The sequence below is a fragment of the Pavona decussata genome, unplaced genomic scaffold (assembly GCF_977016875.1).
Source record: "Pavona decussata unplaced genomic scaffold, jaPavDecu1.1 SCAFFOLD_84, whole genome shotgun sequence".
Lineage (NCBI taxonomy): Eukaryota > Metazoa > Cnidaria > Anthozoa > Scleractinia > Agariciidae > Pavona > Pavona decussata.
This window is the reverse complement of record NW_028145502.1, coordinates 364,751-389,250: the sequence shown is the minus strand read 5'-3', so window position 1 is coordinate 389,250 and position 24,500 is coordinate 364,751. Positions and strand designations below refer to the sequence as shown.

Sequence of the window (24,500 nt, the reverse complement as noted above, 5' to 3'; positions counted from 1 at the left end):
CTTTGAGTAAAATGTTCTTTCCCAGGTTCATTTAAATAAACAGCCAACAACGAACCTTCAAAAACGACCCAAAAAATTGCTGTTCATCTCACGGCGCCAGTTGGTGGCGGGGGGACTCCCCAGAATTTCTTTGAATTTTTAGTGGGGATTTGCCGCCCAGTCTCAAAACCCTGATCCCAATTCCATCAAAAAGGCTCAAAAGCCATACCCTTGGGGGGGGGGGGGGGGTACATACTTATGTAGTTTATATAAGGGAGTGCTCCCCCCTTCTCCTCGAGATCACCGCTATTTTAAACAGAAAATTGTTTTAAAAGTGTAACAGTTAACATGGCCAATGATTATAAGTACAAACTGTTTGATTCCAAACACACACTGTAAAAACAATGTTGTGTGCTTGTGTGCAGATATGGGGACAAGGGCGAAAAAAACGGAAGGGGGGGGGGGAGGGGAGAGAGGAGAGAAAGGAGACTCTCTCCTCCCCCTTTACCTCCGTTTTTTCTTTTTTTTCTTTTTTTTTCAATCTGTCCCAATTTCCGTGCGTTCACACAGCAAAAACCGCACAAACCCCTACGGAAATGCTTGATACACAGGCTAGCAATTTGAATGGTCACACTTTGGGATTTCGTTCAGACTCAAAGTTACAAGCAAATATTAGACATTTAATGCTTGTCGCAGTAAAATCGATCAAATTTATTACCACAACTTATGCTGCAGATACATAATTAAAAACAAACAATCAGTGCCATTGCGTCACTATCTTACATTGCGTCCAAGTTGAATTACTGTTCAGTTCAGCAAAAAAAGATTTTTACAAATTGATTCAGCTGCTCGGCATTATACACGGCAAATGATTGCTGTTCGTCTGGGGCAGGGAATCATTGTTACGACAGTCACTGTTGCTCATGTTCCACATTTCGTTGATCTTGTCCTGTTTCAAAGGGAACCACAGCATTTGGCGCTCCAAATATTCTCATCTCAATTTCTTCAGCCTCAGCAAAGTTCACGGTTCTGCAAGTTAATTTAATGAAAGCGATGCGAAAATCTCTGATTCTAACCGCGTAAATAATCGGATTGAGTAACGAGTTCCACGACAAAATTGACGCAGCTAAAAGGAAAAATACATATGTTGTTTCTAAAGATATCTCACTTCGATGTCTCACTAAAACAGATCTAGCAAAGAAAATAGGTATAAAACACAATATTAAAACCACTATGATTATACTTGTGAGTTTACAGGCCTTTTTGTTATTTTCGAACTGTTCCCTTGCCTCTTGCGTAACTTGCTGTGCTGCAATTTGTTGTTCGTGTCGCCGGGTCTCACGGTAGACTGCGATATGGCAGAAAACGACGAAGGCAATACACAGAAACACGAGTGTCGTATGAATGGGAAGAAATACAGTTTTGTCAACGAAGCGGACCAGGATATACAGAATTAATGACATAAGCCACGCCAAGGCAGAAGCAAATAGCAAACGAACTTCGGTGACGAGGGTGATGTACGCGAAAGGGTGCTTCATGGCTAGATACCGCTCAATACTTATTAAGACCAGGTGGATTAGCGAAGCAACAATAAGAAAGTTTGCGACCGTCATTACGAAAACTTGCAGTGCACACACCCCACTAGAGGCCCCGTCAAGTAAGATAGTAATAATCAACGCAATGTGAGCAGGCTGAAATATGATTCCAACCATGAAATCAGTGGACGCTAGTAAAGCAAGCAAAATGTTCGACTTGTGGGCTCTTAGACGGGACTCCATCTTTACGGCAACCATCACCAAAGCGTTCAAAACAGCGGTGAAAGGTACGGTGAGGATGTGAATGATTATAATGAATATCAATATTGCCTGAACTGGTGGAGAAGGTTGATGAAGTCTTCCTCCAATCTCCAAGTTGATATCGCATCCAGAGGGAATGGTCTGGGCGGATGACGAATTCGAATTCATCTTTCTTCTGCTTGGCTTATGCGTAGTTTTTGAAGTGTGATATCTTGTGAACCTTCCTTGTTCCTGTTTTGGTTCTAACTGACTTGCCTCAGAGAGTTTGCCTTGTTAAAAAGTATTTTCCACCTGGCTTTTCCCCCTTTTATTCAATGCTCTATATTTAGTTTCAGAAAGTTTTGTGGAAATTATGCAGATCATTACATTGTTATCTGGAAAGTATCTCCAAACATGGAATCAAAACATCTCCCTCGCTAATCCGCTTCGTTTCCTCGAACTGTAGTGAGCTTGTAAAATGAACGAGCTAATTAACCAACCAATTCAAATACAGCCAAACTTCCGATTGCCGACACCACGGGTAAGCGGACACCAAACTCGGGTCCGGACGATTTCTCCACTTATCCTCTACATTTACAACCTCTCCTAAGCGACCACCTATGCTTGGTCCCGTGGGTGTCCGCTTATGAGAGGTTCAACTGTATAATCTACGAAATCCAGACTTTACTCCTCCACTCTACAAAACTCTATGGGAACACTCGTTGAGTGTTCTGGGTTCAAAATTATTAAAGGAAGAGCGCAGTACAGACAGTCAATATTTCAACCTTTAAGTCCTAGCAGTGATCAGCATCCAATTTCTCCTTGTTATATCAATGCTTATTCAAGCCCAGGGGTCATGAGAATTAAGGATATGATCACCCAAGGTGAATTTTCTTGATATTTTGATAACTTCTCCCCAGTACTTTCATAAGAAAAGTATGGGGACAAGATAGGAGAATTTTGTTCTTTGATATTAAAGGTTAAAGGGTTCATTTACAACAGGGAACACGGAGCTTAAGAAATTAATTGAAGGAGGCCCACTGAAACAACGGCTACCATTGTGCTAGTTTCTGATTCTGGTTGATAATTTGAGAGTAGCAAAGGTTTCGCTGAACACTTTCTGGCTGTTATTTTTGCTTTTATTGTATAATGAATTATTCAAATAAGTAGAATTCTAATATTTTGGTGAATTTTTTATTTAACATTTTAACATGATTATATTATATTGATATATTTTAAAAGCTTTTTTTATAATATACTGTCACCAAAAAGTGTGTAAAGCTACAAGTAGAACAAATGACAGACAGATAAAGTTACAGATTTACATGCTATAAACCTGCGATAAAAAAGTGAAACTTGACGAAATAGCCGCGTAAGTTTACGCCTTTTAATTGATTTATTTTGCAAAGTAAATCCTTCACAAAAATGGTTCACTCTTCTTTTGTTTGTTTGTAAAAACTTGCTTTTTGCGCACAACTGTTCGTTTCACATCGTTTCCAAACTTGTCTTCAAGGGCCGGAAAAAAAAGGGTTTGCCGACAAACCAATGCGAATTCTTGGCAGTTTATTTGTGGAAATACGGCAAAGCATCAGTTTGATCCTAAACAAGAGTTCAAGTATCTAATGATTTCGATAAAAGATCTTCCTACCTGTATACAACTGTGTTAATTTGCAGGATTTAATCCCTCTTGTCAAACCTCACTGTACTTACAATGTACATTAATTTAACTGCTACTTCTACACAGCTGTTGAAAACGGGTTTTTTTTTTACTGCTTCAAACGAACGCAACTAATTTGCCGTAATTCATTGCCCTCAGCAACTAAACGTATATCCGCAAAGTTCTGAAGTAAAATTGACGACAGACAGCAAAATTTGAAATATGATTTCGAGAAACAAAATGTATTTATTTAGTTACAAAGAAAATATCTCAAGTTGAACTACGTAAATTTTGTGTTTTTGGACTAACAGTCAGCTGCTACTTTGCAAAAATGTTCGTTAATCAGAATGATCACTGATCATTACAAACTATTTGGGACGAGCCGCAGGCAAGATGCGCAACCCACAGTCCAAATACACTGGAGACATTATTTTAACGATTGTCTCCAAGTAACTGCGGTCATTTGTACAAGTTAACCCCTCTTGTCAACTACGTTGATTCATTGAATACTGTTTTGCGCTAACAGTTATGTTATCTTCTTTACAACCGTTTTATAACCGCAACGGCGGTCACTTCCAAATGTCTTTACGTGAACCCTGAATAATTTGCCTTCTAAATCCACGGCCTAGAACTAAGTATGGCTACATTCACTACAGTTTCTATAGAATCTCAGTAACAGTTTGATTCCTAATAGATACGGGTGACACAAGTAGGAAAAACTTAACAGAAATATACATTTTACTCTTTCTTCCTGTGTATACTGCGTTTATTGTAAACGCGTTAATCTCGGCCCTCAAACTCTACTATACACACTTGTAGCTGACTGCTGTCTTTTTTCCCAACAGCTTTGAGTGAAATGTTCTTTCCCAGGTTCATTTAAATAAACAGCCAACAACGAACCTTCAAAAACGACCCAAAAAATTGATGTTCATCTCACGGCCCCAGTTGGTGGCGGGGAGAATCCCCGAAATTTCTTTGAATTTTTGGTGGGGATATGCCGCCCGGTTCTCCAAACCCCGATGCCAATTCGATCAAAAAGGCTCAAAAGCCATACCCTTGGGGGGGGGGGGGGATTCATACTTATGTAGTTTATATAAGGGAGTGTTCCCCCCTTCTGCCCGAGATCACCACCGTTTTAAACAGAAATTGTTTTTAAAAGAGTAACAGTTAACATGTCCAATGATTATTAGTACGAACTGTTTGATTCCAAACACACGTTGTAAAAACGATGTTGTGCGCTTTCCATTTGTTTTTGAAGTAATAAATTAATATCAGTATTTACTGTTTTCTTTCTGAATTATAATTTATTTATCTATTTATTTAAAATTCTAGTATAGCATAAGTAATCAATTAATATCAGGACAGCACTATTCAGAATCTTCCATTTGAAGAGCCGGCACAGCAAGCGTTTCCGTTGGATTTTGCGCGTTTTCCCCTTTTTGACCGCGCAGATATGGGGACAGGGCTGCAAATAACGGCCGGTCAACGGACAATGTCCGGTCAAAATTAGGTATTGACCGGACAAATCCTTGGATTGCCGGACATCTTGTCCGGTCCTTTACCGACTCGTTCAGAGAAATTTTAATTTTCAACGATTTGATAATCACGAGGGATAACATTCATGTTTCCGAAAGAAAACAAAACGAATTAACTATGATAAAACTATAGACAAATTAGTGGTCGAGAAATTCCCGGTAGTCGCAAATTTCCACGATGTCATCAAGTCCTGTCGCGACCGCAACGCGACCGTTATTTTATTTACTTTAAGTGTTCCCAATTAGTAGAGGGTTTTGCCTTTGGCTAGATAGCATGATTGACTCTTAAATAAAGTGATTGATTATTTGATTGATTGAATGATCGGAAAGCACCCTCACGAAGAATAGTCTCGCTGCACCGAGAATACTCCACGTAGCATTTGTTGCAAAGTGCGAAAAGAAAACAAACTATACGTTACTTCCGGCACACCCTGCAAAACATGTTTGGTTACTAAGCTTTCTGGTGATTTCATCACTCGATGCAACTCAAAAATGGAGCGTATAACACAAAAAGTGGAAGAATAAAGTTGTCTTAAAGGGATTCTAAATGGAAGAAAGTCAGCGAGCGCAACAGTTGTACTTGGAATAAGACGCCATGCATTTAATACAATTACATACAGTGCTGCCGAATTTCGAAACCCTTAGAGTCCTTAGACGATATGAATTAAAGTTAAGTGTTTCTTGTTTAAGTTTACATTTCAGTTAACTTCTTTTTTCAAATTAATTAAGAGATCGATTGAACCCTTCAGCTTTAATATGTTCTGCACATTTTACTTAAAGTTCAGTTGTAGAAATGATGTGTCGATTGCCAAAGTGTTATATTTAATTGTAAGTGATTTTGCCAAATGCAAAGCAAAACGGACAATTGCGGTTGTACATCTATCTTGCGTAACCGTTCTACGTACTGAATGCGAGGCTGCTTGTGCAGTAAAGAGTAGTAAAACTATCAACTTGTAATTTTTATTGCCAAACCGACTTGGATTCAGTTGTTTTTTAGTTATAAAAGGATTACTGTGCAATTTGGTTTCACTATCGCAAGAGTTACGACTGTTAAAATTTGACCGGCCAAAAACGGGTAGTGTCCGAGCAAAAACATGTTTGACCGGACAACGTGACCGGCGCCTGCCCGTTTAATAGTTATTTGCAGCCCTGTGGGGACAAGGGCGAAAGAAACAGAAGAGGGGGAGGGAGAGGACACTCTCTCCTTCCCCTTTCCCTCGGTTTTTTTTTTTCGCTCTGTCCCAATTTCCGCGCGTTCACACAGCGAAAAACGCACAAACCCCAATGGAAATGCTTGATGCGTAGGCTAGCAATTTGAATGGTCACACTTCGGGATTTCGTTCAGACTCAAAGTTACAAGCACATATTAGATGCTTGTTTGGCAATAAAAGGATCAAAAGGTGACTAACCTTCCCATGGGAGCATTACTGGATACATTCAGCTTGGCTCCACATCCTTTTAAATCAGCTATTACAGCCATTGCTGACTGCGACAGTGAGTAGAACATAACTCTGTTATGTGCTGCAAACTTCTGATTCATTGCTATCACCATGATCTGTCCATCAGGTGACACGCGTGCAATGTATGCCTTTCTCTTCTTGATAACTCGTTCTGCTGGTGTTAGGTTGTACAAAGAATGCTTAAAGGTGCGCCATGTTGGGGTGAAAAGTGACTCAATGCCTACAAAAAAACGTTTTCCATAAATTAACATTCTTAATATTGACACTCCATTAATAACGTCTCTCTTTTTCTCATCTCAACAATGTCTACAATAATGCGTTAGACTTTACAGGGCTCAAGACTAGCTTTTTAACTCACTAATCCAGTGGATGGTGATAGGTCTAATTTCAATAGCCAAAACAAAGTTTTCACTAACCAAGAATTGTCATACACAGTTTCACTAATTTCGTTTTTGAAAGGGGGAGGGGGGAGATGAATAGTTTGTTCCCTTTGTAGTATTTCCACTAATCATTTTAAAGAAGTAGAAACTATGTTGCTTTTGTAATTAATTTAAAATATTTTTTACTCGTTTTCCATCCAGTACTCCAGTGCTTGAAAATTTTTACTACCCAAAATGGCTAGTGATAGTGCAAAACCTACTAGCCAAAACTGACATTTTACTCATCAGTGACAAGCTGGCTGCTGTTAGTTTTGAGCCCTGCTGTATAAGTCTCACCGTAACTTAATGGTGAGAGCATCTGACTGATGCACAGAAGGTCTTAGATTTGACTCACATCTAGATTTTTCTTTACAGCTCAGAGTATGCTTGTGACACATATGGGCATATATATTATATGGGCAGTCTGTCACAACACAGGGTGAAGTTTACAAGTTTAAAACATAGGTTACCTTCTTGATTGCTGGAGCTATCAACTGGGAAACTGTAGTTTTTCTCTGGCGGCCACAACAAGTGAAGTGTGGTAACATGAATCTTGTCACCTCTGTTAAAGACCCATGATAAAGAGCAAGATGTACCACTAACCTTTAAATGAAATCACAGTGGGTTAATCTAAGGATCCTCAAAATTAACTACCTAAAAATACAGGTTCTTTAATAAATACTAACCCCTGAAAAAGTGCAAGATTTATTATGCAATCACTGTGTTCACAAGATCAAGTATAAATAATGTTGTAAAAAAGCCCTAAGTATCTCTTCCAGCTTTCATTATAATTAAAATATATTTGTTACAGACTTACCGGATCAACAAAGAAAACTCCATCAATTGCAGTCTCCTTGTCTTTTTCATCTGGTAAAATGTAAGTTCCACACTGAATCTGCAGCCAAACGCCTCTCAAAGTTTCACCAACTAATTCACATAAAAAGGAGTCAGAATAAATTGGATCAAGGGTTACATAAAGGAATCTTCAACTGAGAGGGTCCATGTAATAAGGCCCTAAGTGACTTTTGATGTAAGGCCAAATTCTCCTTTTGTTTCACAAGCGAATACAAGGCAATTTGGAAGGAGAATCTAGCAATTTATCAGAGATCATTTTGGGTTTTTTTCAAAACTGGGCTTTTCCTTTTCAAAACTGTGCAAAATAACTTCATGATCATCATCTACTAAAGCTTGATAAAGGAAGGCAGCGTGGCTGTGTGATTAGCGCACTGGACGTGTCATCCAGAGGTTCTGGATTCAACTCCTCCACTCTGACCACTCAGCTTTGTTGCACTGATAGTAATGAATGTTTTGAACATCAGCCATTCGTCAGAGTGAATCCATTCTAATGAAGGACTAATGCATGAAACATCAGGGCTTGAATATCTTTATGGTAGCCTATTTACCTTTGGTTTGATAAACCAAACATTCGTTTTTACTCCCCAATGAAGCAGTACTGCAGTTTCTTTAGAAACTAATATGCCCTTATCCATTTATTTCACAGTAGTTCCTTGTTTAAGTCCTGGGCCATGTTATTTTGATAGCCTACTGGTCAGCCTTCCATTATTTTGTTACAAAATTTATCGTGTTATTTTCTTTCATCCAACAGTGTCCCCAATTAGCATATGGCCATTCTTTGACATTCAAATTAAGTGATTTTTTCTACTTACCACCATTTATAGTTTCATCATTCCCTTGTGTTTCCCAAAGAAACACTTGACGAAATCCTGACAAAAGCAACACTTTGCTTCCACAGTCTGAAATGTTCAACTGTAGCAAGGTTGTGTGCTCTGGAATGAAGATACATTGTACGAAGAAAAAACAAAGAATAGATTATTATAATATATAATAATATAATAAATATAATAAAATGTTATAATATAATAAATTATTATTATGACGTAGTTTTTCTAGCTTGTCATTTATAATAGTGGTGATAGGTAGGGGTAAGAGGAGTGAAGAAAATGTAGAAAGAAATGAAACTTACTTGTTCCAGGCTGAACATTCCTTATCTTGTCCAACACGGCAGTTAACTTCACTGTTGCAGACTTCTTATTCCAGATAAAAATTCTTCCTGAGTTCAAAGCACCAGCCACAAACAAACCTAGATAGAAAAGATAAGAAATGAAGAATATCAACAAACACCAAGCACTTTAATCAGTTTTCCCTTTTTCCTTAGATTCTGCATATGAGTAGAAACATGAGGAGAGGTCACTTGCATCTCCCCTGATAAAATATACGTTTAAGTATCTAGAAAAGAAAAAAACAAGAAGAAAGAGACTATTCACTGTGCATGTCTTGCTGTAGATTCATTCAGTTATGGATCCACCCACTGTTGTTATTACTAAATATGTCAATGTGCTTGGCAAGCACTCCTCTCTGGTTTCTATAGCCTGAATCGTAAGTCAGTCAGTCAATCAATCAATCAATCAACCAACCAATCAATCAATCAATCAATCAATCAATCAATCAATCAATCAATCAAAACTTTAGAGTCAAAGTGAATATTCCTGGCAAGTTATGCCGCTTCAGTCACAAGTACGTACCATTGGGCGAGATCCCAAACTCCTGCACATCTTCCAAATAACTTTGAAGTAAAGGAATTTTTTTCTTTGTTTTTCCTGATGGCAAATAAAGTTGGCTGATGCGATATGAGTCAAACAAGAACAGATCTCCAACATCCTAAAAAGAAAAACAGAAAATTTAACGGTAGATGCCAGCTGGTACTTCAACTTTGACTCATGGGATCTGGCCAAGAATATAATAAGTCTGAAACAGGCTCTATCCGCACCCTCTCCTCCCCTACACCACCTTTTGCTTGTTCTGGGTCCACTACTGTTCTTATCAGCTGTGCTGGGATATAGCAAGTTCAAATTTCAGTTGCCTTCAAGCACAGAAAAGGGAGAATTACTCCCGTATAAACGTGATGGTGTGCCTCTAAACTTTAATTATTCAGTTAAAGCTAGCTCGCTACATGTTGATCAAATTGATAGCCCCTTTAGTTGCATGTACAGTAGAACCCCGGTAACTCGAACTCGGATAACTCGAACTCCCCCGCTAACTCGAACTGAGTCTCAATTCCCTTGGATTTGACCCAACTTTTCAGTCATTTTTACTCTGTGAACTCGAACTTGGATAACTCGAAAACCCTGCTAACTCGAACTAAATTTTGTTTCCCTTGATCAAAATTTACCCCGATAACTCGAATTTCTGGTTCTTATAACACGTCACGGATGCCCATTGAGATATCCCATTAGCTGACTTCCTATCGTGTGATCGAATTCTAAGTTACATTCATAGTATTGCATTGTCGTAAGAATGCATAATCGTTACAGTTGTCATACAAAATGTATAAGTTTCTCGTGAAATAAGTTTAATTTGCACTGTATTGTATACCAAAGTGCTGAAAATCAATAAACTATTAATTATTAACCTGGAAAATTGAATTTTTTAATCGACCCCGATAACTCGAAACCCCGCTAACTCGAACAGTTTTTCGTTTCCCTTCAGAGTTCGAGTTACCGGGGTTCTACTGTATATAAATTATTTTGAGTTCGAGATTTTCTTTCAACCTAAAAGCAACAAAACGACAAAATCTTAAGACAAGAATTGGCGATACGTGTACTACGGAGTTTCGTGGCTCACGAATTTGAAAGAAAGAAGAAAAAATCCTCCGAGAAGGTCTTTTGAATAATATAAAGCTTTTTTAAAAATATTACCTTCCCAAGCCATGCTAATTTTGGCCAAGGTTTCTTCCTCTTGATCGTGGTTGACGCTAAAACGTCAAGCTTCAACAACATAGTAAGTTTGATTTTCACATTATATTCTCTCCTGCAGCAAGCCTTGAATTACACTAGGCAAACCTTGGCGGGGTAAACATGGCTGTGCATTTTGTACACAAACATTCATGTTGTCCGCCATTTTTGGTAACTGACGACCTAGTTCCCAGCTCTCCACCGTTCCCGTCGAGTATCTGTTCATTTTTCTACGAAAAAAGAACAAAAAGAAAAGAGATAATTCTTACAAATTTTAATAATACATATTTTTGAAACCTAGTGTACTCTAATTTTTAATTTCGACAACAAGAGAGAAATACACAAACAAAGATACGGTAATTCCTAAAAGTAGCAACTTACGTATTTCGAAGAAAACGTAGAGAGCTGGTAACTAGAGACAAGATGGCGGGCATTCTAGGTAGAAACTTTTTGTAATACTGTTTGATTCATTTATTATGCTTATAGGTGTGATGAAAAATACCTGCTTCATTTGTAAACTGCTTTATTTTATTTTCTTTCTGTTTTTCATACTCGTGCTTTCTTCATGGACGACGCATTAGCGTAAGTGGACTTTTTCAGTTCGCCTGAAATTGACCTTTAAATTTAAGCGATTTCTTATGTTGTCAATGCTACACCCTCATCCATACCCTCTGTATTGATTATGTTTTTAACATAATGAAATCTTTGTCATTGAATATTATTTATTCTGATCTTTATAGGATAATTGGTCTGTCCTTCGGTGGAGCTATTGGAATACTTTTCGTCGTTTTGGGGTGTGCTTTGAAGGAATATGGGTGAGTTAATAAGCTTACGTTCACTTATTCCTTCTGCGCATTGACTGCAATGGTTTTTTATAGTATTGTGTTGATTTAAGAAAGCCTTACAGTTAGTTATGCACCTATCAATGTTAAGCCACGGAGGAGGAGGCCAGGTAAAGGCAGGCAAATGTCCCTCTGCAGGGCATTTGTGCATGGTTAAAATCCCCTGCGTGGTTGATTGATTGTCCCACCCTCACCCTCTAACTAACATTGAAAGGCTAGGTGGATTATTTTACTAGTTTATGTTGTGCCATGAAAGGGAGTTCTCATGTGTTTAACAGGCTGAATGTGTTCATGCCTGCAAACGTATACATTGCCCCGAGTCTACATAGGACAGATTAAATTTTCAAACTCTTCATGGCAATACTTACAACTTGGCTTTGATCTTGTCTGCCCTGAGTATTTAAATTCCAAATTCGTAAGTTGAACTGATACAACTTCATACTCTTTTTGAGATTCTACGAACAACCTACTAGCTATTCCAATTTACTATTAGTTTTTGCTACAGTGGTGCTGTACTGTTCTAGATCTGAAGTATAGTCCCCTCAAAATAAATTATGCAAGGCAAGCAGAATCTCTGAACAAAATTCAAGCGTTGTTAAATGATTACTACTTCAACAATTAGAGGTATAACATTCATGGAAAACAGGTTTATTCGTATTATTGTTGTCAATAGTAGTATTATAATTAAACTTTTAAGTAAGGAGCCTAGGGGAGCAAAGATGGTGCAGTGGTGAGAACACTCCCCTCCAACCACATGTGGGTTGAGTTTGTTGTTGGTTCTCATCCTTGCTCCAAGAGGTTTTTCTCTGGGTACTCCGGTTTTCCACTCTCCTCAAAAGCCAACACTTTAAAATTCCAATTAGATCTCCCCAATTAGTGCTCTGCACTAAATATATTGACACTTGGATAAAGTGATTTTTTATTATTTTTGTAACCTGACTGAATCTGCTATAGATAAATAAAGATTACTTACTTACTTGCTTGCCTATTTACCTGGTAAGTGTGAACGTCATTCCAGCAGATAGGGAACAGAGGATGTTGTCAAACTGTTGGTGGCAAATCAAACCTAGTCTCTAAAGGTTAAGACCAGTATCAGAGCACTACCACTCCTCCCTACCCCTGCAGGGATCTGTACTCAGTACAAAGTCCTTGATGATCATGCAATGTTCATTTATATGTATGTATTGTAATAATGTGATTGATTCTATATATAATCTTTTTTCTTTTTTTTTCTGTTATTGCAGAATATGGTGGCCAATGTTTGTTTGTAAGTTAATGTTTTGCACTTGATTTTCAAGGTGTACTGTTTCTTATCTAGTAATAAGGTCAAGGTCCTGACTTTCACTTCTGAAATTCAGATTTAGTTTTAAAGAAAATCTTACGTTTTCTTTGTCAAAATGTGAGCTGAAAAATAATTTCATAACACTGGAAAACCAATTCCTTTCATTTTTGGAGCGGCAAATATTTTGTTAAAAATGTGAAAAAAGGTAAGCTAGCATTTTCATAAAGCCAATAACAGGTCAGGAAATAAGATGCTGTTTCCTAAAATGTTCTGCAACTTAAATTTTCAGCTCAAGTATCTGAACACATCAAACTGAATTAGCTTACACATATGCCACAAAAATGAGTTGAGAACACAGGACACAACATTTGAATGCTGAGATGTTACACGTAAAGGCAGTGAGGGAACGTTGTGTTAACAGATGGTCAATTTGCCTGGTACCTGACCGTAAATGAAACCTTTAAACTTGGTTATAGTATGATGTATTCTGTACATATTGAGCTTCATTTTCTGTGTAATTAAGTGCAAAGTTGCACCAAGTGGCATGACCTCTTTTTACCACCTGGGATTCTAGCCCCCACTCTTATTCCCTCTAGGTAGCAAAAGTATGTATATTGTGTGAGGAGAATGACTTGCCATCCATACTGTGAGTCTTCTTGAACTATATTGATGCTGATTGATCTATCCTTTTATCTCTGAATGAATGTTGTGTCTCTTGCAGTGTTCTTTTATGCTTTGGCCCCAGTACCAACCATTATAGCCAAAAGGTTTAGTGAGGACTTCTCCTCAAATGCTTCAAAGTAAGTCTAAAAGAATTCAGAGTAACACTAAGTTTTACTTTGTAACGCAGACAATCTGCACAATTGCTTATCATAGACCTGTTACTACACCCCTGTTTACAATCTGCTCTAATGATCATACTGCATTCCCTCATTCCCACCCTACTCCCTCCTCTTTTACAGAAGGACACTTGCTTGGAAAGCTTGCAACAATTGAACAATCAGTGATTCACTTCAGTCACGATTCCATCTGGTGTATTAAACGGCTTTCATCTTGTACAATACCAATGAAAAATATGACAAATTTTCAAAAGTTGGTCCTACTTGTTAGATTTAATCTATAATCATTGCACATTTGAGGAATTTTTGTCCAGAGGCTCAAAAGCTAGAACCCCCCGAAAGTGTAATAAAGTATAGCACCACAGGAAAGTTATTGTGCAAACATGTTTGGTTTGTTTCAATGTGATATTCTTGTTTGCTTTTTGTATTCTCAAATATGTCCTTTAAGTAGTGTTTCTCATGTGTTTTAGTGTCATCAAAGAAACAGCAATGTTTTTCACTGCAGGAAAGGTTGTCTCAGCATTTGGTGAGTTATTTTGTCTTAAAAAAAAAAATGAGATGTTAGATAAACGATTCAGCCTCATTAGGTGTGACCATTGTGTCATACCATGAGATATTGAGTCAGTTTATATTTACCACCCTCCTTTCTAATAAAAATTATGTGGCTTTGTAATTAAGCTCCCCCACTTCCTAGTTACCATTTACTTTAATATGCATCCCTGTCTTGAGATGTTTGTGAGAGGTTGTCTTCATATTGCAGGGTTTGGACCTCCACTGCAATCTCATTTCATTTCCTGTTACTGTTTGTCTTTTATTTTTAAAGCATAATTTTACATGTTTTGGTGGTGTAATTCAGAACACCCTGTCTCCAACTCCTGTCTTTCTTTGAGGTATGGAATTGAAGTTAATGGTGTTGTGAGTGTTAATCGAGTCTTAAGGTACATTCACAGATGTAGAATGACAAAACAGGAATGATATACATGTTTTGCTTACAGTCTGTAAGGGAAATCTAATGAACCTTTTCCTATCATATAAAAAGAATCAGCAACTGGACTACTGACTATGGTTTCTGTTTTTTTTTTGTTTTTGTTTTTGAAGGTTTGCCAATGGTACTGGCACACTGTGAAATTGTAAGTACATAACATTAAATATGTGATCATCTCATCCTCTGCCCCTCTACTGTCCAGCAAATAGACATCCATTAGAAGAAAAAATATATGAACTTGTGAACACTCTTATCTGGGGAAGAGGGTGAAGTTTAGGAGAAATACTCCTTTAGGCTTTAGATTTCAAGTTATGATGTATATTGTTCGAAATTCTTTCCTCTTGGATTTTCAGTTTTTAATTCTTAATCTGCACTTTATTTCTTTTCAGATAAAGTGGGGAGCCGCAGCCTTGGTACTTTCTGGCAACGTCTTCATCTTCTTAACCATCCTGGCCTATTTTCTAATTTTCTCTGGTGAAGATGACTGGGGAATTTAAAGAGGACTTCAGTCTGCAACCTACACTTTTTCCAGTGTTGTGTTAATTTTGTACAAATAATTATACATATTTACCGCTAATTAAGTTGAACAAGCTGGAATGCAGATTTCCAGAGGAAAAAAATTCATAAAAAAAAAAAAATTATTTTGGCAGACCAAACCTTTTTCTTTTCAATCAGCAAATATTTAGGTTTTTTAACGAAGACAGGCCCAAGATGACTTTACTATCAATTCATTGACAAGTCTTATTTTTCCCCTCTCTTTGACTACGCAAAATATTCCAAATCTTTTAGTCTGTAAAACTGGTGTAACGAGTAGTTAACAGGTTTGGCAAATGTATGTGCGACTGATCTGCGGACTTAACTAACTGGAACCAGTATTCTTTTTGCTTGGCCAAACAAAGGATCAAATTGATCGCTAGGAGGCAGATTGTACAAACTTTGAAAGTCATAGGCAGCTGGTGTGGTATCCATACCAAGGACAAAGAAAAATAACACTGACTAAAGTCTGTGCTTACCGTTCATTCATCCTTCAAGTTGACGAAGACAGTCATCTTTGGGTTGTCAGTATACAGTAGGTTCAGTGACAGTTGGGACAAGGGGGAATATGTTTGTTGGCAGATTGATGGCTCAAGCTTTCCTGGTCAGTCATCTTTGCTTCGCTGCTGTATTCCTGTTGGCTTCGCATGTTTTAGTGTTGTTGTGAAAACAAATGCGCCATTTCACCTGGTCCTCGCTTGTGAATGTCAAAAGAGTTGGCTCATTGGTCAACTCCTTCAAAGGAGCACCTTATAGAAAATGCACAATGCAATACTTTGTAATACTTATTTCTCTCTCTCTGCAAAAGAGAGACACTTTGGAAGGGTGCTGGAAGTCGGGTTTACTACTTGCGACACAAGGTGGTGGAGAAATTGGAGAAACATGTAGTTGTGCAACATTGTGTAATATTTTGCTTTTGGAGCAGGGAGGTGGAAGCCGAGAGTGAACAGAGTTCAATGTATATATTTGAGAAAGAATAAACATTTGCTTTGTAACTTTATTTAAAACATGGTTATCTATTGAACTGTATCATTCACCATTTAGTCATGGTTATTACCATTCAAAGATTGCTTGTTCTCGTTTCACCTTGCCGTGGCTCTTCAACGAGTTCCACCTGCGGGAATTTCTCATTGAGGTGTGTCAGGGGTTGGGATTAGTAGAGAATAAAGCAAAACGAAAATCGGCGAGTGAAGCAACCAGAATGGGTACTGGGACAGGCTCTAAGTGGGGCAAGGGATGGATAGAAAATCAGCGAGTGGAACATCCCTGCTCTACTCTCCAATTTTCTTTCTTCATATTGCCCACTGAGAACATGTTCACAAGGTAGAGGTTTGGATCGAATTTATAAAATGAACAGGCAGATGTATAAGTTAAGTCATCAAAGAACTTGCTGTTTAATAAGTTCAGAATTGCTGCGTTATGATGGATAATACGTTTGGAACTGTCATTACAGATATTTTGTCACGAATTTGTACGATGCTAGAAACTTACTGTTTCTCAAAGCTAACAAGCTGTGTGAATCTTTGAGAAAAGTAACATGATCTGATGACAAGGAATGCCTTCGTGAGAATGTAGGGGCTAAACTGTATTGGAACAGAATCAAATTCTTGCTACTTATCCTTTGTACATCCTTCAAGATCACTAAGGATTACTGTTGAAAGCAAGGCTTGACGGATTACACAAAATCAAATGAAGAGGAAGCAGTTTACTCAAAATGTTAACTCTAGCAACTCGCAAGGAAAATGTCTTAAAAACTAAAAAAAACGCTGTCATTCCCAAAGATTCTTATATACATTACAAACGAAACTAAAATAAAAAGAACCATTAATGTAAGTATAAAACAAAACCTTTATACATTTATAGAAGTCTGCTATGTTATATATTTCATGATCAGTGAAAGACTGGTTACCCGATAAAATGCTGGTTACTACAATAATAATAAAAAAAACCCAACCTTTTAGCCACAAACTGCGAGTTATAACGAATTCTTGTTCCTAGAGCTTGGAATTTTGAGCGCCTTCTCCGAATCTTGACCTTAAACTTGGGCAACTATTTTCTGTGATTGCCTTTGCGTGCGTTTACAGTACAAACGTGGGTTTGCCGACAACACATGGACGTGTTACCCGTCGTTGAACCAACTGAAACTGTTGGTAAATTGTCAAACGAGTGAAAAGTAGAACAACTGTCCGTATTCGCCAAGTTTTTCGCGTTTGATGTTCGATCGGCTATCAAACAGATGTGCGACCATTCAAATAATTACGTACTATTAAACGCAATACGGCCTCAAGTGAAGAAAATCAGAAAAAGTTCACGGTAACAAATGAATATAGGACAATAACGCCGGGCAGAAATTCCCTCTTTTGTGGAGTTTTTTTTTAAGTGAGTATGCTTACGGGTTTGAGAAGTAAGAGCACCAATCTACCAATATCAGTTCGGAAACCAAAGGGGTCTTTACGCAACAAGACTTTTCACTTTGAATTTTCGCGAATTCTAAGGAATTTAAAAGGCCCATGAACATTAAAGGTATCTGGGTATTACTCAAAATTACTGGAGCAGATTTCTTAAGATAGTGCACAGCTGTACCAAACACCGTTGAATTAGCTTGAACGTAAATGAGCAGCAAAATGAATGAGCGCTGGTAACCCACGCTGTGAATACGAAGATAAGAAAAAATATTTACAAGGAAATAAAGAGCGGTATAAAATACAAGAGAAATTTTAAAGCTTCTGGCTCTATCAGTATGGCCGATTCGCGGCATATCTTACAACAATAACTTCTTTGTCAATAATTTTGTAAGCTAAAAATTTTGCATTAAACTTCAACTTTCTACATTTATAATAAAAAAGATGGTTGTACATTGTTTATCGCTCAGGGTTCACACAAAGGCTTTTGAACAAAACTGACGTTTTGAGAACTTAAATAAAATTCAGTTGGTGTATGCTCGCTCTTTGTCTATAATAAATTTTAAAACGCTGTATCGATCGGTGCAAAGCTCTACAATAACACCAACGAAACGCTTACCAGAAACGGCTTATCTTCACGTTAAACGACACTCCCAAGCTAGGGGAACTGGGGTCCCTAACAGCACGTCTGGGATTAGCATCGACGTTTTCAGTGATATCAATAAATTTCCATCATTCCTTGCCTAGCATTTTCCCACATGCTGTACTTGCGGGATGCTTTGAATCGGACGATTCAGAACTGAACCATCCCGTTTGTTTTCTTGTTGATTGAATCGTGATCAATTAGGGGCTGGCAAACTAATAAACTTTTAAATTCCGTGAGTGGCTGTTTGTGTGAACCCTGTCGGGAAGAACCAAATTCAACAATTCGTGATTTACAGGAGCTGATGTTAAGCGTCACTGGTACAAGAAATCCACGTCTTCTCTGTCACTATCCTCAAAAAGGCTGTGATCCAAATCCACGGATGCGTGTACATTGTTAAGAAACATGAACGGTTTTTTTACAGTAAACTAAAAGGAACAACGAAATAAGGGAAGGAAAGACGGGCTGGCTGAACGAACGAAAGAACAAAGAAATGAACAAGGTAATGAATAAAACGAATGCACAAAGTAGGGAGAGGAATGCACGAGCAAACGGAATAACTAAAATCAACGAACGAAGCAATAACTGAACAAAGCCGAGCGGACCAACGGATGTCCGCTCGGTTTCGATAGATCATCTGACTCATCTAAGCGACTGGCTGACAGACAGACTACCGAACGGACTTACGGACCGAAGTGTGTCAGTCTGGCTGACAGACAGACTGACAAACGGACTTACGGACTGAACAAGAAAAGGTGATTAGACAACATATAATACTTGAATCAAGTTACGTAAAAGGATATTATTTTCTTCTTGGGTCTTTTTCCCTTTGGTTTCGTCTTGGCCTTTGCCTGTCCGGCTGGCGGTGTTTTCCGACCCTTGACAACCTTCCTTGGTTTTGGAGCACGTTTTTCCCGTGCCTTTGCTGTGGGATTTTTAAGATTTCCCTGAAATTGGAAAAGAAACTTAACAACGGAATTACGTGCTTCATAAGTTGAAAATATAAAGAAAAACTAGGTACAACAGTACAACATTAAACAAACTACCACTCTGAAAATAGTGACTGCCTGAAAGAAACGAACGACTCTCTCCGGAGGTAAGAACAATGTATCTAAACTTTCACTAAATGCATCGATAGAAAATAACCAGGTTACAAAGAGCTTTCAAAAAGAAGGAATTACTTTTGAGCTTTGGCATGGATTTTCAGGACATCTCCGAATTCCAGTTGTTATGCAAGAAGTAAAACCCGATATGAGGTCGCAACGCATGGCAAACTTGCTACACGAAGGTGATGGTTCTTAGGATGGGTCCATATTAATTTGACTAGATTTCCAAACATGGGTTATCCCTTTATTTAAAACTTGCAAAAGCTAGTGTTAAATGTTACCTCAAGGTCCACCATCTGTCCCTCTCCCACAGGACTCTCTCGTCCACCATTAGCAGAGTCATCACTGTCTTCCTCAGATGGATCCAGTCTCATCATAAGACACTTAAACTGCAAACGATAGCAATGTTCCGGCTACTGATAAGTAAGGGACATTTAGTGACACTTACATGACCTGCTCAACGCTTGTGCTGTCATGTAAGCCTCTCGTTATGAGACTCCACTATTCAGAGACCAGGTTACGAACTCCTGGAAGGCCTGTTCTAGTTAGATCGTGAAAAGGTCATTATCAATTTTAGGTTAAAGCTACACCATACCATAAGAACTCCACGGAGGGGCCGGGATACTCCTTTGTAACCTATAAAAGGCATTTTCAGTTTCCCCCAACCCCCCAAGTGGCTAGGAAGACCGGTTTCCATTGGCATTCAAACAATAAGACTAAATGAAGGGAGAAGCAGAGCTAGCGGTACGAAAAGAAAACTTCAGACCGCTCAGGGAGCCAATCAGAATGCTCCTTTTCAGCACAGACTAATTCAGTTTTATAATAAAAGAAGCTGCCCAATACCTCTAAATAATCCCGCACTAATTGTTCGTGGCTCCTCACAGCGTCTGGTTCTTCAACATATCGCAAAACTTGCTCAGGTTCAAATAACACGCCTACTTTTCTTGTCACCGTCTTGTCATAAGCCTTTGTTGGTTCAGAAGGTGAATACTTGTGGCATTTACTAGAAACAACAACAAAGTCAAATGTGTGAGGTGGTGATGGCTGCTACCTTGCTACAACGTTTGGTACTACACCATCAAATGCATTTTAATCCTCATTATTTAGGGTCGTTGTTTTCTTACCTGTCTGAGAAACCATACAGTTCTTTGAGGTGCTGTTTTAAGTACAACAACAGCAAACAACCTTGCGAAGAAACGCAACACTTTTCAAAGTTTGTGGGATCCGGTGGAATCCGAGCTGTAATGTAAGGAAACAAATAACCTTTGTTTACTTACAAAGTTGTTGCAAATTAATGTGGACTCTATCTACAACTGATCCCTAGACTGATCAGAGCCAAACCCTAACCCCATTTCACACCAAAAAATGTAGAACTTTTCAAAATGCACTTTAAATCCATACCTTGTTAACGCCTACATACATTCATGATGGCTTTGTAACGAACTGTGCTGTCACCTCACCCCTGGGTAACAGGTCTACTCGTGACCAACTCCGAGATGTATTCTTGCAATATATTTTGAATCAGTATGGTTTGGAATTCAACAAAGATCACTTACCAAGAACAGACTCAAAGGTTTCTTCTTCATCATACTGGTTGTCCGCTACAGGAACACTAGCATTGTCTTCTCCTTCAATTGGTGGTTTTGCTTGAGCAGTCATGGCCTTTTTGAAATGAATGAATCATCACATTTGAAAATAGAAATGCGCCTAAAAAACTTAAGGCTCCTTCTACATAGATTTTGATGTGAATTTCTTAGTGACTTCACCGGCTTTGGAAGAGGTATTTCACGGTAATTTCCTCCATGGAAGTCACCATGGAACACTCATTGGAGAGAAAATAAAAAGCTGCCTTGCAGACACACTCCATGCGAACTTGGGCTTGCTCTTCGTTTGCGCTTCTCGTCATTAACTGCTGTACGACACATGGTAAACGCGCAATGAAATCACGCTGGTGATTTACAGAAGCGATTTAAATCGAGACTTGAAATCATTGATTAAAACACGTCAAACATTACCCGTGTCGATAGACCTTTAAATTCAAGGTTTTTCAAGGCTGTTACCTAACAAAAATTTCGTTGAGCCCACAAGTCCAAAAACGGAGAAGTTAAGAGCCCCACCTGTGAAATGTTAGATACTGATGCAAAAATTTAGGTGCCCACAGCAATTTCTTGGGTGCCCCAGGCTACCGGGCTCCTGTAAGGCAACAGCCTTGTTTTTCCAAAAATGTTTCTTTACACTGTTGTCAAGAATGCCTACCTCTTTAAATGAATGGAGCAAGTTAGCACCCGTGACGGAGAGAACAGTGTCGATGTGGTAAATGACGAAGAGTGGCTCCTCTTGAATGGAATACGGAAAGTGCGCCATGTTATCCGCAATGTATAACAACAAATCTAACTTGGCACCCTGAAAGGAATTCAAACGAGATGCTGGTCCATGAAAACAAGGTTAAATGACGTAACCCTTTAAGGACGGTGCCTGCTAATAACGAAGTATTTTTGTGCGGTTTATGACTATGCGGGAAAAGCAGATCTTAGGAAGGCCTATTGGAATCCAAAAAGAAAATTGGGGGTAGCCACGCATTTTTCAGAGATAATTGAGCAATAATATCTCTAAAAATCGCCAAAATATGAAGCAATGTATGGGATTTTTTCCTAAATTGAAGCTTAATTATCTCTGAAAAATGCATGGTTACCCCCAATTTTCTTTTGAGATACCAAAAGCGTTTGCTAAGTTCTGCTTTCTCCGCATAGTTTTAAACCGCGCAAAAATATTACTGTATTAGCAGGCACCACCCATAGGAAACCCGAGTATTTCGAGATGCGCAGAACGTATGCGCAGTAACAATAGTAGGCACCGTCCTTAAGCCATAAAAGTGATCAGAATCAAATTTCTCCTTGTAATACCAATTCTTAATCAACCCCAGATTATTAAGGATATGATAACCCAAGGTGAATTTTCTTGATAGTTTAATAACCTTAGTATGGGGACAAGATAAGAGAATTTGTTCTTTGATATTAGGGTTAAAGAGTTAAAGATACCCACTCACCTTATGGTCATCATATATTCTCAACATGGACTGTAAAAGTGAACGTCTTGGCTGTCTGCCTGATCGTATGATGGAATATAAATGACTCAATAAACACTGATTGGATTCTTTTCTGTAGCCGCGGATGGGCGTGGTCTTGTCCTGTGGATCAAACAAACAGTTAAAGAAATACAATCAAGGTGTATGGTGTTCAGGCGATCTTTCGTTTTTCGTATAAATACTTGACTACAGCTCTAAAGGTTGCAAGAACCTGCCCTGTTCCAAAACTTTTAAGTACACCGTGAGAAGAAGCCATTTGTTTCTCTCTGAAATGGTAACACGAGAAGTGAAACACGGAAGGGAGCTAAAATCGTTGGCTGCCTGAAACTTTAGACAAACATGGAGGCGAATCTCACTTTCCTCTTGAGTTATTTTGAGCCTAAGGTAACAAGTTATAAACCCAACTTGTATAAACTACAGGTACGGCGAGGCGCCTCGCAATGGTACTCACGCCACGCTTGTGTAAACTACTTTGTTTGTTTGTTGTTGTTGTTTTCGGAAGCACACAACTTTGTTGTCTTTGAAGTATAGCCGAATAAAGTTGTTAACAAAAAACATATATCGTATATTTGATCTCTTTTTATCACGTCCTAGTTCTTTCAACTTTCACAAATCTTGAATTGCTTGCCCAGTACAACTTTGGTATAAGATAATCATTAAATGTAACAAAGTTACCTAAAACAGTGTGAGGGAGATAATTTAACTCTTCCATACCTTCTGCACCAGGCGCTGGAGTTCAAACGACATCTTTATTCCAGCTAAGGCTTTCATCTAACAACAAAAGAATAATAAATTGGTTAACAACACTCTGTATTCACTGAAAAGAGTGTTTTTTTTGCGAGGTCGCCTTACTGTTTATTTTGTCTTGAGGTATTTGGTGTTGGAAGTTTAGTACACCTTCTTTTGCTTGTGCGCATACGTTCTGTGCATAACAGGATCATCCGAGAAACTTATTGTCATGGTGCTGACAATATATTTATTTACTGTAAGAAAACATCTTAGCTTGGTTCAGAAAGTCTTTTTTTTCCCAATTTATCAACTTGTACGAAAAACAAATGAAACGGAAAAGAGTTTCGCTTGGGATCTTAGAACAGTCACTCAGTGACTAACCTGGACAAACATGGAGTATTTGCTATCAATTTCTGACAGCTGCTGGTCTGATTTGACTCTCATCTGTTGTTCTTCGTCAGTTCCAATGGCGATAAGATATGGAACACACTGTTAACAATAAAATAAACATCACCGATCAACAAGAACCACTCAGTACTAAAATAAACATGGCACACTTCGAACACACACTGTTTGGGTTTATCTCCAGTTTGCATTGCCTGAGGCGACTGGAAGCATTGTTATTCCCTCTGGATGGCATGATAGTCCATCACAGGTTTACACTTGGCATTCTGTTCAGTCATTTCCCATGCAAAAGCATGCGTGAAGAAAGGAACACAACATAGTGTAACAGACCACAGAAGGTACTGTAGCAACTAATCTGTCAATGGGCAATCAACACCGCGACTTTAGTGTTGCCAATTGCATTTTCATTGCGCTTAATTTACGCCCTTCTGGCGCGCCTATTCTACTCATTAGCACCCTTTAGCGTTTCCTACATATTTCTGCCATAAAATAGTCCTATTTTACTGTTGTCGGTCCTTTTTTTGCTACTAATACTGCGCTGTTCTCAGCGAGTCGTATACGTACGCTGTTCTCGGTGTATTTAAGATTTTTGCTGTTTTCGGCGAATTTTCATCTCTTATGTTTCTAGCCGTTCCATAGTTTTTGAATCGTTTTCTCCGTTTGGGCGTTTTCGCCGTTTTTATTCCTGTCTTTTTTTGTATTAAACGAATTCAAAATGTGGAACGTTTGATTGTTGTTGTTTAAAACGCGCAATGGTTTGTGGCAGAAACGAGTGAAAGTTACTAAGGAGAATTTTTGCTCCACTGCAAACAGTAATTGTACTGAATAAAATAAGTTAGCTAAGGCACTAATAAGAGGTTTCAAGTCTCATTGTCACAATGAAGTTTAGCATAATGATAGGCCATTTCCAAGTTACTTTGAACCTCATTATGAAGGCGAGGCGAGTGCAAAGTTTTTATTATGAAAATTAGTTTTCATTCATACTCAAACAAAACTAACTTTCATATGAAAAGCTTTGCACTAAGCCTTGCTTTCAAAATGAGGTTCACAGCAAACTCGGAAATGGCCTAT

The 24,500-nt window shown here is 38.4% G+C and overlaps 3 protein-coding genes across 6 annotated transcripts in view; 1 reads left to right on the top strand and 2 right to left on the bottom strand.

The window, feature by feature from the left end:
• LOC146475268 (uncharacterized) overlaps positions 1-10,918 on the bottom strand; it is a 38,311-nt gene extending 27,393 nt beyond the window's left edge. For all 3 annotated transcript variants that reach the window (XM_085115630.1, XM_085115631.1, XM_085115632.1), the window contains exons 1-7: positions 10,542-10,918; positions 9,369-9,504; positions 8,810-8,926; positions 8,493-8,612; positions 7,643-7,752; positions 7,296-7,428; positions 6,356-6,626 (exon numbers count right to left, since the gene is read on the bottom strand). In XM_085115630.1, the coding sequence (XP_084971756.1) occupies positions 6,356-6,626; positions 7,296-7,428; positions 7,643-7,752; positions 8,493-8,612; positions 8,810-8,926; positions 9,369-9,504; positions 10,542-10,622 (968 nt within the window). In that variant the 5' untranslated portion in view covers positions 10,623-10,918. The remainder of the gene's footprint in view (positions 1-6,355; positions 6,627-7,295; positions 7,429-7,642; positions 7,753-8,492; positions 8,613-8,809; positions 8,927-9,368; positions 9,505-10,541) is intronic.
• Positions 10,919-11,034: 116 nt separating this feature from the next.
• Positions 11,035-16,059, top strand: LOC146475267 (leptin receptor gene-related protein-like). Its single transcript, XM_085115637.1, has 7 exons — positions 11,035-11,159; positions 11,318-11,392; positions 12,664-12,686; positions 13,423-13,501; positions 14,011-14,066; positions 14,639-14,670; positions 14,915-16,059. The coding sequence occupies exons 1-7, from the start codon at positions 11,143-11,145 to the stop codon at positions 15,020-15,022; spliced, it is 390 nt and encodes a 129-aa protein (XP_084971763.1). The 5' UTR covers positions 11,035-11,142; the 3' UTR covers positions 15,023-16,059.
• Positions 16,060-16,385: 326 nt separating this feature from the next.
• Positions 16,386-24,500, bottom strand: part of LOC146475266 (nipped-B-like protein) — a 30,670-nt gene continuing 22,555 nt past the window's right edge. For both annotated transcript variants that reach the window (XM_085115633.1, XM_085115634.1), the window contains exons 38-47: positions 23,406-23,513; positions 23,010-23,066; positions 22,257-22,397; positions 21,467-21,613; positions 20,767-20,872; positions 20,335-20,449; positions 20,054-20,213; positions 19,492-19,599; positions 18,908-19,051; positions 16,386-18,490 (exon numbers count right to left, since the gene is read on the bottom strand). In XM_085115633.1, the coding sequence (XP_084971759.1) occupies positions 18,419-18,490; positions 18,908-19,051; positions 19,492-19,599; positions 20,054-20,213; positions 20,335-20,449; positions 20,767-20,872; positions 21,467-21,613; positions 22,257-22,397; positions 23,010-23,066; positions 23,406-23,513 (1,158 nt within the window). In that variant the 3' untranslated portion in view covers positions 16,386-18,418. The remainder of the gene's footprint in view (positions 18,491-18,907; positions 19,052-19,491; positions 19,600-20,053; positions 20,214-20,334; positions 20,450-20,766; positions 20,873-21,466; positions 21,614-22,256; positions 22,398-23,009; positions 23,067-23,405; positions 23,514-24,500) is intronic.